We start from the raw sequence: 14,879 nt of genomic DNA on the forward strand, positions 1-14,879 counted from the left end.
TCCAAAGTGTGCATGACTGCTTGGCCGGCCCGAGAGCAGTCCTGCGCACTTTGCATGTTCCCCACCATGCTGCATTACACAGCCTGGTGGGGGACATGCCCAGCCTCCCATTCCCCATCTTAGCGCCGAGCCACAGCGCCCAGACCAATCACAATGGGGCATTGCAGCATTTTGATTGGCTTTGGGGAGGGAGCCTATGTGCTTCCTGGTTACAGCTAGAGAGATGACGAGGGACGACTGAGGAGAGAAACGCGGCGAGGAGGTAAGTGTTTTTTTTGTTTGTTTGTATTTTGTAGGTCAGGGGCGAGAGTAGGTCTTACTTGTCTTAGCTCTAGGTTTTTTGTTGTGTGATATACCTGGAAGCAATAACTGCAAACTCGTAGGGAGGCACCCAAATACTGGTCAGGTGGCACACTATGTGAAGGACATATGGTCAGGTACAGCCGAGACCCCCTCCTCCCTTATCAATACTAAGAAAATAACACGCCTAGCACAAGGGATTTAATTTTTGGATTAGGGAGTCGTAAACCCCCGGCCGTATTTATTAACATAAAATTAAATCAACAATTTTAATTATAATATTTAAGCAATACGCAGAAAACCATTACATTGATTACATGGATAGGTACAGGTGTAATTTTCCTAACCTTAACATATCTCTAATACAAAGATATTCCTATCCGAATCTAAACATTACATAAACAATAATCATAACAATAACATTTAATTTTCTGCGTATCCCTATTTTGAGCCTACGGCAAGGTCATTAAACTGGAGCTAGATCCTTATCAAATTATGCCCGCACTCCAACGGAGTGCGCATGCGCAGGGGGCCCGTTTACCGTGAGGGTACTTCCCCCCCCGGTCGCCCCCGTATGCCCTTATGCCCGCCCTCCAACCGGAGTGCGCATGCGCAGAGGGCCCATTTCCCGTGAGGGTACTTCCCCCCCCCCCCCCAGGTCACCCCCGTACGTCCTGTAAATTCTCTCCATAAGGGGCCCTTGCAGTTATGCGCCATTTACTTGCGCCCTTGTGCACGTGCGGGGTGGCTAAGCATCCTACTGGAAAGCGTGACTCCCCCTCCCCCGCACCCATCCAGCCAACCGGCTGTAACTGCCCCTGGAGTTCTATGAGAGACCACTTGTCCTTCCCCCTTGGGGGACGCCATTCAAGAATGGCGCCGCTCTCTAAGGACCTTAAATTTACTGCTCATGACCTTACCGCCTGACCAAGGAATAGCACTAAAATACGACAAACGATTTATTCAAGAAAAACAATCTCCATAATAATGGGAAAGAAACTGTCACACATATGAAAAGCCATTATCCTTTTAACTTGAAGGAAGTAAAATACAACAATAAACATGACCTGTTCAAGAAAACCATCTCCTAAAACAATGGGAAAGAAAATCATCACACATCTGATAAACGTGACCATGTGAACCTGAAAATTAACTTCTTCACAATACACCCTGTAAAACCTGCGTTTAGGGGACGGTGGGTGGGGAAATAAAAATACAGCCTCCTAGCGAGGCTGTTGTCCTTAAGGGGCGGCAGGTTGTGGGAGCGGCGAGCAAAGAGGTAGACTCCGCCGCTCCCCAGCCTTTTATTCAAAAAATCAATTCGTGCCAGGCCGGTTCTAACCGGCCTAGCCTTGCTGCGATGCGTGCCCCGGAAGTGAATACAATCACTTCCGGGTCACGCCCCAACAACTTAGAGACCAACGATTGGCGGGACGCGCCTGTCGCGTCACCCATGCGCGCAACAGGCCCGCCCCTGTGTGGTCATCGGGGGCCGGCAGGACCGCCATACATGCGGCATGTCCGATGCCGGCCCTGCCTTACTAGGATTCTAGTTCACATCTTTTTTTTTCATTTAAAAATGTTTTGTTAATTTTGAGGATACAGAAATAGAGAAAAGGGTGATAATCACAATGCTTACAACATGAGAGACATTTTTCAGTTGTAAAGCAAGATACATACAAGATGCATGAGAATGGCAATGATACCACCATTTAGAGTAGAGAATTGTTGATTGTAATCCCTAATGGAAGAGAAAAGAAATCCCCAGTGAAAATAAAATGGTGGTGGGGGGAGAGATAGGGCCATGTCAGGGATAGAACGGTGCCAGTAGGCTGAGCGATCTGTATATGGGAGAGCGCATTGGTCTGGCATCGAAAGATTTGTGTATATGCTATGCTGTATCAGTAGGTGGCTCCTGCCCCTCATTGAACATGTTTGGGTAGAAATTAGCAGATATTGGAGATATGCTCAGGGTGGTTTAATTTTTGGGATATGTAGGTCCAGCTTCTTCCGAAGCTTATGTGAATTCTGGTGTTTGAAGTTGTTATTGAATAATGAGTCATCAGCACTCCTTGCGAAGAAGAGCCACGCCCACCATGTGTGGTGACATAGGTTTTGGAATGATTTCCATTCACAGAGAATATTCTTTACTCCCAGTGTTAGTAGGAGATCCTAGAGACTCATGTCTATCTTATTTAGCTTCAGGGCAGAGGTGTGGGACCACGGTCCTAATGTTACTGTATGCACGTCGAGTGAGATCTCATGTGTTAAAGATTCCATTTATTGTGTTTTGAATCTCTTTCCAAACAAGTTCAGCATCGTACAGTAAAACAGCATATGGCTGAGGGTTCCTGCCGATTCCTGACTATTCCAACATTTGTCTGAGTCTGAGAGACCCAGCTTAAAGAGTTTTACGGGGTCCAATGTGCTTTGTGTAAGATCCAATATTTGCATTGTGAGAGGATGGGGTATACCTTTTTTTGGGTGGTGGTGGGTAAGTCCATATTTTCTTCCATGTTTCTTCCTTTATCATTGAGTGGCTGGGTTTTGGAAGCGGTTCTAGACATTTATTTTGGATTTCAATAGTTAGTCTATTGTTGATAAGCTCTTATATGTTGAGGCAGCTTCATGGGGAAGAGTGGAAAGTTTTGAGAGTAAGGAAATGAGATCAGATTGGTGTCGTGTAAAACTCTTCTTCACTGTGACCTTTAACTAAAGGAAATTGTAGAAGTCAATATTATTTTAGTTGTGTGATTTCTGCAACTCTGCAAATGTCCTGGGATTGTCCACAGATCCTAGATCATTAAGATATAGAATGTTGTTTGTTGCTTAGGATGTCCTTAAGGGGGATATTTCATCCGTTTTGATTTTAGAGTCGTTCCAAAAGGATGCACATTCGGATTGTTGGATTTTGTTGTGGGGAGTTTTTTATTAAGGGTTTTGAGGGCTGCAATGGTGTCTTTGAGCATGATATGGAAATGTTGTATACTTATCGATTTCATAGTTAGCATTGATAGCAGGGAGTAGGGTTTTGCTAGAAATTTTTCAATATGTTACCAAAGGGGTTTGTCTTTGGCGTGGGCGTGAGACCACCAAGTAGCTTGTTTGATTAGAAAGGCAAGCTGGTATTTTTGAACGATGGGGATATTCAGGCCGCCGTAGCATATGTTTAGTTTTTGTTTTTTCCAGGGAGATTCTGCCTCTTTTCCCTTTCCATAAGAATTCGGAAATTAGGAAGTCTATACTGTGAAAGAAATGAATAGACAGTTGTAGGGGTAGCATGGAAGTGATAAAATTCATGTGTTTTAAGCAATGCCCTTACTTAGGCTGTGCATCTTGGAAAGAATGTCTAGTTAAGCTTCTATGGACATACCCCTTTCATAGACGCCCCACAATACCCTATCTTCCTTGAATGACTTTACAACTTGTACATATGCAATTTTTCCCTCCTATCACTCCACTTGTATATTTGCAATGTTTTTTTTTCTGTTTGTATCTCTTATGTAACTCATGTAATCCAAAGTCCTTATGTAACACAACTGGTTCTTTTGTAAAGCACTCTGACACCTTCGGGTAATGTTTGCGCTATATAAAATCGCATTAAATGAATAAAATAGAAACCTTTTTCTACCCACCTAAAGTACTGGATGCCACAAACCACAACTTTTATTCAATCATAGCCCTTTGTTAAATAGCTCTGTGTGAGGGCAGTTTGGAGGACTGGTTACTCTATCACAAACTTGACGGATATCCCGTCTGCCGTATCACAAGTGCCATTGAAAATAATGCCCTTGTAATACGGCGGACGGGATCTCCAGCACGTTTGTGATGGCGTAGCCTATGCGCCAAACTTTAAATCCAGCTTAAGTAATTTTATTGTTCCATTAATTAAAGTTGATACAAAACATTGCCTTTCATAGAGCTTAAAATAGATAAAAAAAACATTTATAATGAATAATGTAAAGTAAATACAAATATTCAACAATCTCGTGTTCAATTTGGTAAAAAAAAATGAGGTGTAAAAAGTTAGCAAAACAAGATAGTTCTGAGGCGTCTCCTGTATTTAAGCAGTGACTCAGCTGCCGTCGCAATGCAAAGTCCTCTTTTTAGAGAAATCGATTTTAGGAGGCTATGCCTCTCTCCACTGGCACCAGTGCAGTAGCACAAAAGCTGGGTTATTGCTGTTTAATAGAAAGTGCAGTAATCCGTCGTACGTCCATTAATTGTTGTGTCAGAGAGATGACACGTGCACAATTTCTACTCATATCTTCCTCCTGCGCAGAGGGAACAACACACCCCTCTCTCGAGGACACATCTGCTGAGAACCAGCTCGGTGGTCAGCTTCTAAAGGGAAGAAGGCGTTGTCTGCGCCCAGTGCTTAAAAGGAAAATATGAAATTGGAGGTACCCAATATCGCACTTCGGGATCCCTAGTTCACCGCAGCCTTGGTCTGGCATTCACTAAAGCTTATTAGAAACGGTGGAACTGTGCCATTATTTATGTTAGAGCACTGAACTGTGGTATGTGTTTTCCAATAAAGGCTCTAGCACAGTTCCAACTCCTAGAAACAGCACGCAAGCACTTTGAAAATAGGGCTCCCAGTTTTATGGTATTTATTTTTGGGCCATTTCCGTCTGTGTTTATCCATATTTATTTTTTGGCCAATTTATCTGTATTTATCCATATTTATTTTGTGTTTTGCGTATAAATGAAGTTGTAAAACTGTACATTTCCATATCTATTTAACTGATAGGCGTGCACTCACACTTTGATGTCTGTCGTGTTTAAAGCTATTTAAGATGCGAAATATTACATAACAATACATCCTCTGGTACATACTAGCATTATACCATAAATATATGTTGGCATATGCTGTTATTTAAAGACTTTTCATCCTGTTTTTTTAATTTCCCATGCTGTCCATCTGCTCAGCTACTTGCCTATAGTTCATGAAAGACAGCATGGAGAGTCATTTAAAAGAAGCACAATTTTCTGTATTTATCCACTTTTAAAAATAAATGCAGACAGATAACACATTGCTTTCTGTCTGTATTTATCTGTAAAAATCTGTAAAAATGGAAAACAGGGAGCCTTATTTATAAAGAACCTTAAAAAGTCACTCTATAAATTGGATGAAAAATTTGTAACTAAGAAGATATGTTGTATAGGTCCCATACGCCATGAGTGGATCATTTTTACGACTTTTTCAAATGCACTTGTATTTCATGCAGGGCATACTATCTAGCTGTCTTTGATCTTTAATTGCCCTTCTTTCTCATGTATTTTTATGTAAAGGTGGGTTGATATTCTGCTATTTGTGGTTGCTGTTCGATATAGTGTTGGAAGGTGAATATATACTTGCATCCTAAGCACCATAAGATTCTAAAGCTATGCCTTGACACATAGCAGTTGCTGGGCTTGTCATTGGATGGGCAAAATGCACTAGTACTTTATGGTTATTACATCTTAAAAAGCCCTTTAACTTTACCCTTTCTTCAAAAGATCTACTTAATTATTCCTTGCACTTTACCTTTATCGTAACTTTCAATGTTAGCTAATTATATTCCTAATCCATCCGATCTACCTATAGTACTTTTTAACCCCACTCACCCGTGCTTTCTTATGTAAAAGTGGGTTGATATCATGTTATCCGCCACTGCTGTTTGTTCTGGTTTGGAGGATGAATAGATATGCTTCCATTCTAAAGCACAACCAAATTCTAAAGCTAAGTTCTGCTATGGCAGTTGTTGGGCCCCTCATCGGATGGGTGAAATTCACTATCACTTTATGTTTATTGCATTTTAAAAAGCCATTCAATTATACTCTTTTGTCAATAGATTTAGTTATAATATTCCTTGCACTTTATACCTAGAGTATTTCTTAATGTTTGTCATAATTTGTACTCACCTGACCTAGTAAGAATACTTTATATGAATACAGAGACTGCATTAGCCAATATGTATTTGTTCGACTTGAGACCAGTTGCGGCCGGCACCATTCAAGGGTGGCGGGGCATGGCGGGTGGGAGCGTTTAAGGAAAAGGAAAATAATAAAAAATAAAAAAAACTTACTGTACCGCCGTATCTCTTCTCTATCGCTCAGCACCATGGAAAGGATCAGGAAGCAGACCCAGGCTCCCTAAGCCAATCACAACACTGCAATGCAACATTGTGATTGGTAAGCTCCCAGGCATTTCCCCACTCAGGCTGTAATGCAGCCTGGGTGGAGAACATGCTCAGTGCCCATGAATGTTTAGCCGGCCCCAGACGACCGGCCAAACATTCATGCACACTTGCAAAGTGTGTTTGCCACTCCCCTTGCTCCTGTGTCAGAGCAGCCCCCCCCCCCCCCGTCCTGCAGGGCTGCCGCAGCAGGACACAATAAAATTATAATAACCTTGAGTTATTATCATTTTATTTTTCCTTTATTTCGCTGCAGCTCAACGGAGGAGCCGCCACTGCTTGAGACGAGAGACCTCCTTAAAAGTTGTGTTGCATTTTGGTTAAATGATGAAAAAGCAATTGCTTTTATAGATAATTGGTCGGTTGCATTGTGTTTTTAATTGAGGAAATATCAAGAATTAATTGTGATTTTATGTTTTAAATTGCACAATGTTATATTAATTGTTATGGCCTGTTTGGCTGAAAACAATAAAAGATGTTGAGTTTAAATATCCCAGAGTACCTTTGTGCTACTGAGAAGTGCAGGAACTCTCCAATTAAAAGTACTGCACCCCTGCTAAGACATGCAGCTACTCTTGTTCAATTTATAGAAGTGGATATACTGAGTATCTGTGAGTACCCGCATAAATGCATGCTTGTACTTATACCAGAAACCACCAGCGGCTGCCCCTAGAGGGCGCCAGGGCGTCGACCCTCTGGCACTACTGCTGGCATATTGCAGCTTTTATATGAAAAGAAGCGACCTCACAGATAGTTAGTTTGCATGTAAATGCTGTAATGTCAGGTTTGCAGCAGAAGAGGGCTCCACTACCTGTTTTGCACGTGTCAGGCAGGAGCCGCTACAGCCCAGCCTAACACATACTACACTAGCGTCACGCAGTGCCGCATGTCAGATAATGGAGCTTCAGGACTTGTCAATCACACACCCTCTTGCCCAATCACGACATGGAATTGAGAAAAAGGTCTACCTCTTGGTACCTTCAACTCCATTCTAGCTTCCGATTGGGTGGAAGCTTGTGGGTCTGCCTCCGGCAGCTGCAGAGTGTCGGAAAGCGTGGGCCTGCCTCGGGTATGTTTTTCTGAATTTAAGTCTGGGTGTGTTTGTCTGTGTGCTGAGGATTGCATGTGTATTTATTTTTGTGCGTGCCTTAAAACTGTGTGTGTAGGTATACATGTCTTCTTGTGTGTGAAGTAAATGTCTGCCCCGGGGTTTGGCAAGCCTGAGGCAGAGCACTGGATCGTGCTGTTGGGCACACCACTTCCATAATGTACCAGCCGCCACTGACCAGAACACTGTGCACGTTCTTGCAGACACAATGTATCCATATTGACAGTGGAATGCTGGAATGTGTACTTATTGTGCTAATGTTGTGTGCAGAGATGTTTTAAGGCTGGGCTAAGTGGGCTCTGGCACAGGGCCTCAGCCTTTCAGGGGGCCCCCCAAGAGAGTTTTACCCTGGTGACCTTGAAACATTCTTAAACAGATTCTTGTCAGTAGTGTTTTCCTTTAGTGTATTTTTAATGTGGGTAATGTGTGAGAGTCGATTACAAACATTTTTTAGACAAATGTGTTTGTTTCATGCAACACCCATAAAAAAAGTTTCTTTTAGATCAAACATATGACAAATGGGAGGGGTCACAGAGATTATTTGCAATAATATTAGTGAGCTGCTGCTGTGTTACAGTATTGAAAACACACATCACTATCCCTGAATATTAGATGTCAACACATTTAGAATTGTTACCAGTGCGCCTGCGCATAGAGGGCATGAAAGAGTTGAAACTTGGTCATAAATTCAAAGCTGTTCCGAACAAGGGGCCCCAAAATATGTTTGGCCAACGGCCCCCGAAATCCTAAAGATGTCACTGGTTGTGTGCTGCGTGGTGTATGTCTTCATGGTACTCCATTGTGTGGCCAACTCCTGTCCTGCTGTGTGCTGGGAGTTCACGTGCAAGTGATGCTCTGGTGCCATGAGATGTCTATGGATGCTGGGGCTGGGGCTGGGTCAATGCTTTTACCCTTCTCCTGGACTCTCCACTGCAGTGATGTCCACCTGTCAGTGACATGAAATGTGTAGCCTAGCGTGCACCTTGTTTGGCATGGCAGAGGGCTGACTGTCATGGTGCACAACATGTGTCACGCTGTGGCGCAGTGTCCTGAGTGCGTGTGAATCATTGTGAAAAAGCCCCACAACTCTCTTCGCCGAGAGAGGTCGTTCAGTGAGAGATGTCACTGCTGATTTCTCCAGGGCGGGGGTGGGTGCAGGTGCGTTTTTAGGTGAAGTTGGTGAGAAAGGCATGACATCACTTCGTGTGACGTCAATTCCTGCAATGTCATCACGTGCTGCATATGATTAGCCCCCACTGCTTTCATACAGACATGTGCCCTGCCCAGAATGAATGAATGAATGAATGAAAGAAAATTTATAAACACGCAACTAAGCCCGAAGGCATCAAGGCGCCTAACCAAATAAAATCATAAAAGGCAGATCCAAAACTAAGGGTAGGCTTTGGCAAATAGCCACGTCAGAAAGCTCACCTGTTAAAGTTTGCCTTCATTAAGGCCGCAAATGGCGCTGAACAGCAACTCTTAGGGTGATGTATGAAAACTGAGGTATTCTGGGATTTCAGACGAGATGGGAGCGGCCGTACCAGAGAGGAATGCGGGGGTCCTGCTCGGGGAATGCTGTTTAGGCTGCACGTATGTTCGTTTTTATCTGCTTATTTTAATGTGCGATGCTGGGGGAATGGCAGCCTCGAGGCGCATCCATTTACCTTTCAGTGTTAGTGCACTGACTACCGTACAAGCTCTCCTTTCAATGTCTGCAGCCCCTAATGGCCCAGTGAGACCGAATTATTCCAGGGAAATGTAAACGCAGAGATTTGAATGCAAGGACTAATAAAAAAACCTTTTCGGTAGCAAGGTACAAAATGCCAAACTAATAGTGCTCACTTTGTAAAAAACGAGAATAAAAGCTGCAAAGTCCCAGCTGTTAGCTTAGTTTACACAAATGAATTTCGTACAGTGTATGTATGCAAGCGGCAGTGGGCACTTAGGGTAGCCCAGATCGATAAATGTATTCTAAATATGTTTGTAGCGGTAGGATTCATTTAACACGTCAATACTGTAGCCAATGTTTGATTGATTTGACCTAATCCGACTAACACACATGATAACAAATGTGTGAAAAGGGAAAGGTCGGGGCTGGATATATGTGTGCAGGACACACGGAGCAAAGCAGCAACAATAACTGTGACCTTGGTTAGTCCTGGAGAGAATGAACGTGATGCATACATGTCATGTCCCAACGGTGCTTAGAGTGAAAGGAGGCGCAGTGTACCCGGAAGTATAAAAACACGAATACACTAGACTGATGGGCATGGAAGGTTAAGCGTGCCATCACCTTGAAGGAGTGAGTTTTCTAAAGAGAGGCCAAGGTTTGAATGGTCATTAACACTGCAGTTCTTTCTCCACTTCAAATATGATTGCCTCCACAGATGGACTAAATATTAAGTGGACAAGCAGCCTGATCCCTCTGCCACCAGTTCAGCGTTCATCCAGCTGTCTGACTTCTGTTAATCGCCCTGTCTGTTCTGTTGGTCCCCCTGTCTGTTCTGTTGGTCCACCTGATCCCTGTCTTTGTGTGGCTGCATGTGTGCTATCTAACTATACCTCTGTTGTGTAGGACTCTGTTTCTCTATATGCTTGTGATCTGTGGGTGTGTAAGATGGATAGATAGATGGATAGATAGATGGATAGATAGATGGATAGATTGATGGATAGATAGATAGATGGATAGATAGATGGATAGATAGATGGATAGATGGATGGATAGATAGATGGATAGATGGATGGATGGATGGATGGATGGATAGATAGATGGATAGATGGATGGGTGGATAGATAGATGGATGGATGGATAGATGGATAGATAGATAGATAGACAGACAGACAAACAGACAGACAGACCGATCCTTTGTTGTTGGTCTGGGTGTATGTTTTTGTGTGATCTGTTGTCCTCTGCACATGTGGGGTTGCATGCCTGTTGGTCAGCATGCATGAATGCATTCCGGTTTGGGTTGTGTGCCTGTACTTGTATTCAGTAATTTGTGCCTGGGACTAAGTAAATGTGTTGCTCTCTCTGAATTTGTGCGTGTACTCTTTCAACGTGCTCATGAATGTTAAGTCTCTCTCTGTGCAGGCACTAAAGAAATAGCAAATATATATGGTTTGCCAGTGCTTGTTTCTGACTGACGTGTATCCGAATGATGTGTACCATTGACTGTGATGTACTTTGGTGGTACGCTTGTTCAGACACTCCTGAGACGCTGCATTCCACAGCTGTAGTTGTATCTCCACTTTTGAAGCAGTGACGTCAAGAACTGCCCATGACGCACAGGCTGCATGCAGCTCATAGTAATGTACATAACAAAGGCTGCCCCAGACCTGTACTAAGTGTTCCTTGGCAGCAGGTCCCGTGCTACAGAATGAAAACTTCCGGTAGGGAGTGGAGACTGCCATGCCAGGCCACACAAAGCCATCCCAAGTGTTAGTTCCCAGAAGCCATTGCTTTCTAGCCTGACTGGAGCTCTGAGTGGTTGTATCTGGGCAGGAGGCACCTGGCTAGTCAGAGTGCATTGCCTTCCGCCTAGACCTCCTTTGGGGCTAATGACCAGTTGAGCAGTAAATGATTGTGCTCACCGCTTGCCTTGTAGATGTTGCCTTCTTGACACTTCCCATGGTTCCCCATCTCTTCCGCTTTGTTGATATTTCTAGTGATGTTCATCTTATTTCCTATTGGCTGTGCCCATTACTACTGATACCCTATGTGTGTTCCTGCCGACACCGCAGGCGGGGCCACCCTCTTTTTCAATGGTTTTGATAGTTGTGATGCGACCCGTCCTGTCACCCATGCCTCCTATAATGTTGACGTGGTTGGTGGCACCATCCCTAACCTTCCTCGTGCCTCTCTTGCAGAAGTGTTTGCGGCTGAATCCCGATGCCCCGGTCTGGGTCTCCAAGCAGCGTGTTCTCTGCACCCTGAACCACAGCCTGAAGGATGTTCTGAACTATGGGCTCTTTCAGCCGGCCTTCAACGGGAGGGCCGGGAAGTTCCTCGACGAGGAGCGGCTGCTGCGGGAATACCCATCTGCGCCGGGCACCCCCGTGCCCTATCTAGAGGTAAGAGCGGAACTTGTCCAGATGGGCACCAAGACAGGATTCATGGGGATAATATGGTGCATTGGTTGTTTTACTGGGGATTGTTACAGTCTGATTGTGAGCCCTCTGCAGATACGTCTGTGCCAGTCTGAGGGTGCCATCTACAGAAATATTTGTTTGACAACCTGGGTGTGTCAGTTTGGGATTGTCCTTTTTAGAAATGCTGGTTTGACAGCCTAAGTATTCCCTATTCAGACCTGTTGGCGAGGTAATTTGCGTGCCCGCTTTGGAGATATTGGTTTGGCAGTCCACATGTGTCTTCTACATATAGATTACTGTTTTGTCATGAGTGTACCATTGGCTGGTATAGGAGTATTGAGCAGGAGCGTGACTTTGCTGAGATCTCAGTGTGACAACCTGAGTGTGTCATCTATAGAGGTATTAGTGTGGAAGCCTGATTGTGTTCTGCACTGTGACATTAGTTTCACAGACAGCGCAGGCATCTCCGTTCTCTCACCACCAGTGGAAGATCCACCAAGAGGCTTTCAAACCCAACTTTCAAACCTGCGGGGGGTGGGGGGCAGCAATCAACTCTTTCATTACCAATCAGAAGACCAGTTGTCAGTGTTTTACACCCCGAATGGGCAAGAGGCCCGGAATTCGGGGTCACAGACTGAGGTCTGTTGGAGAAGGAAGTTCTTGAAAACCTTCCCTGGAACCCCTCCTGAGAGATCACCAGAAACATAGATAGCCCTGAAAGCCGTGACGTCATTCTGGTGACCCCGACAAAAGCCTCACTGAGGGCCACATTTAGAGCCTGGCAGGCTAAAGCACCACCATAAATTGACAGTGCTCCCTCCCACCACACTCGGAGTTACTCTACTCTATTTAGAGTTGGGGGAAGTGCCAGCTTTAAACTGATGGAGCCTCCACTGGTTCCACCAACATGAACCTCCAAGCTGTGGCCCAATCCACCCTAGACACCACCAGTGATAGTCTTCCTGCCCAGTTAACGACAGGATGAACATCACTCATTTTCTCTGCCCATGTCCACCATGCTTGGCATGGCGGATATGGCAGGGAAAATACAGATTGATACCGAGTCATCTGTTGGTGATGGGAGGCGCTGCCCCTCTGGCGCTGGAGGCTGAATTGGTAGCATCCTTATCTGGCCAGGAGCCATCTTCAGGAGCAAGAACAGTCTCTTTGACTTTTGGGTGTGGTGCTCAAGGCAGCCAGGATGGATTCTGAACTAAGCAGAGACATGAGCCTGTTGACGAATTCTAAGCTTGCATCTGAGCAAAGCAGAGCTGGCTGAGTCAATGCAAGATCCAAATGTTCCTGAGCTGCTGCGATAGAGGTGTTGGACCTGTCCGTCACGGATCACATGGTTCAAGAGTAGGGGATAGTCGGGAGGAAACTGTGAATTGATGGAATGCCGAGGAGACAGATGCCTGGGGCCAATGGAAACATTGAAGGTGGGGTGACATCCTATCCAACCTTGTGGTAAACAGGCATCTTCTACTTCCTCTTGTGGCAAAGGCTTCTTACCTACTGATGCGCAACCTTCTAATTTTTCGGAGGTTCCTGCCTCAAGCAGAAGCTAGGCGCAGTGGTGGAGGCAATAGGAGTCTGATGCTGCATGTCCTTGCCTGGTTGGAGCCACAGCAGACTGTGTCCCCGGGATTTGCTAGACCCCAGAGTCACAGTAAAGCACTGAGGCGCTATCCCCAATTTTGTAACCTGGGATGGAGGAATCATTGATCTTGTGGTGCAACAAATCATCGCCAAGGCATTCAGAAGGAGAGGCTGGTTCCAACCAATGGTGCAGCAGCTCTGAAATTCTGTACCCAGGTAAGGAGTGGTTCTCGAGCTGGTGGGCAAAGGTGTCTTCGAAGCAAAATAGGGTTGGAACCTTAAAGGGACTTTGGATACTCGTTATTTACCACCTTTTTTCCACCTTAACAAATAGCTCTAGTTGATGCAGGTTTTCAGATGCTGGGAACAAACTAGATATTTTCACCCTCGCAGGTGTTACTCGAGACGCATAGGTGTGTCTGGTAAGATTACCAACACATGTGAGGGGACGGGCCCCTTGGGACTCGTCTTGCTACCTGACAGGGTGGTGGGTTGCCTGTGTTAGTTGACAGGTACTCAGCCACAGTACTTACCTCTGGACCCCTCCACCTTCATGATGGAATCAAGCTGATATTGACCATACAGGGTCATCAAAGCCCTAGGTCCTGTAACATGTCATAATAAACATCATGATCACAAACTGACCGCTCAAACATGCCATATCAACACGTTAAAGAAGTGGGAAGAAGCTAGCATTGATTGTCTAACCGGAATGTCAACACAATCTGACAACACACAGATTGACAAATAGTGTCCCCATCTTTCTTGAGGCCATAAACCATTCCTCACTACTCGCTCAAAAACTGTAAGAACACTCTGGTCATCACCAGGAATGTCATTGTCGAGTATGGGGCATGGTATGTTGGGAGGAAGATGGGCTGCTGCTATTATATTGGTAAGCGGAGTCAAGACATCTTGATGTTTCTCAGTAGCCACAAGATGTACCATGAATTTGTAAAGCGTGTTGAATTGACCAGATGGGTTGTACTTGTTGGCTGATCTGGGTGGCCTGAGTCAATTGGTGCTGTTTTTTTTATAATGATTGCAATAAATTCTCTATGATGTGATGAGATAATTTACATCCAACCTCATGTCAACATCGAGAAGAAGTAGGGCAACTCGTATACGTATATATATATTTCCAATAAGATTTATTCAACATCCAATCACAGTATATGAAAATATATTACTTCATGTCTGTAAAGATATTCACTTTTCCGTTTCTCAAAGTCTGCCCTGGGGAATGGAGGATCACAATGTGTAGGTCGGATGTAATCCTTGTCTGTGCTCTCAGGTTGAATCCCCAAATCCCAAGTCCCCGCTACCTGGGCTATAGAGGGGAGTAGTTAAGACTGGCCTGATCAGTTCCTCAGCCTCTCCATTTGTACAGTTCCTCCCTTTGAATGTCGGGGCAGTCCCATCCTCAGGTTCCCATTCCTTGTAATGCAGAGAGGGGGGGGGTAGTCACAGCCGGTCTGGCTGTTTCCTCAGTTGCCTGAGGGTTGATCCAGGAGGCTTCTTTATAGAGGCGGCTACACCTAGATCACCCGCTATTTGGGAGGACTCACCAAGGGCATTGGTCAAATTAACTCTCGATT

At 44.7% G+C, this 14,879-nt stretch overlaps 1 protein-coding gene across 2 annotated transcripts in view; it reads left to right on the top strand.

Moving 5' to 3' along the window:
* The window catches only part of SHANK3 (SH3 and multiple ankyrin repeat domains 3), a 2,151,740-nt gene that overhangs the window by 859,235 nt on the left and 1,277,626 nt on the right, over positions 1 to 14,879 (top strand). For both annotated transcript variants that reach the window (XM_085653773.1, XM_085653774.1), the window contains one exon: positions 11,461 to 11,664. In XM_085653773.1, coding sequence (XP_085509899.1) covers positions 11,461 to 11,664 — 204 coding nt within the window. The remainder of the gene's footprint in view (positions 1 to 11,460; positions 11,665 to 14,879) is intronic.

This window comes from Triturus cristatus, chromosome 4_1, assembly GCF_964204655.1.
Source record: "Triturus cristatus chromosome 4_1, aTriCri1.1, whole genome shotgun sequence".
In the NCBI taxonomy this organism is placed as follows: domain Eukaryota; kingdom Metazoa; phylum Chordata; class Amphibia; order Caudata; family Salamandridae; genus Triturus; species Triturus cristatus.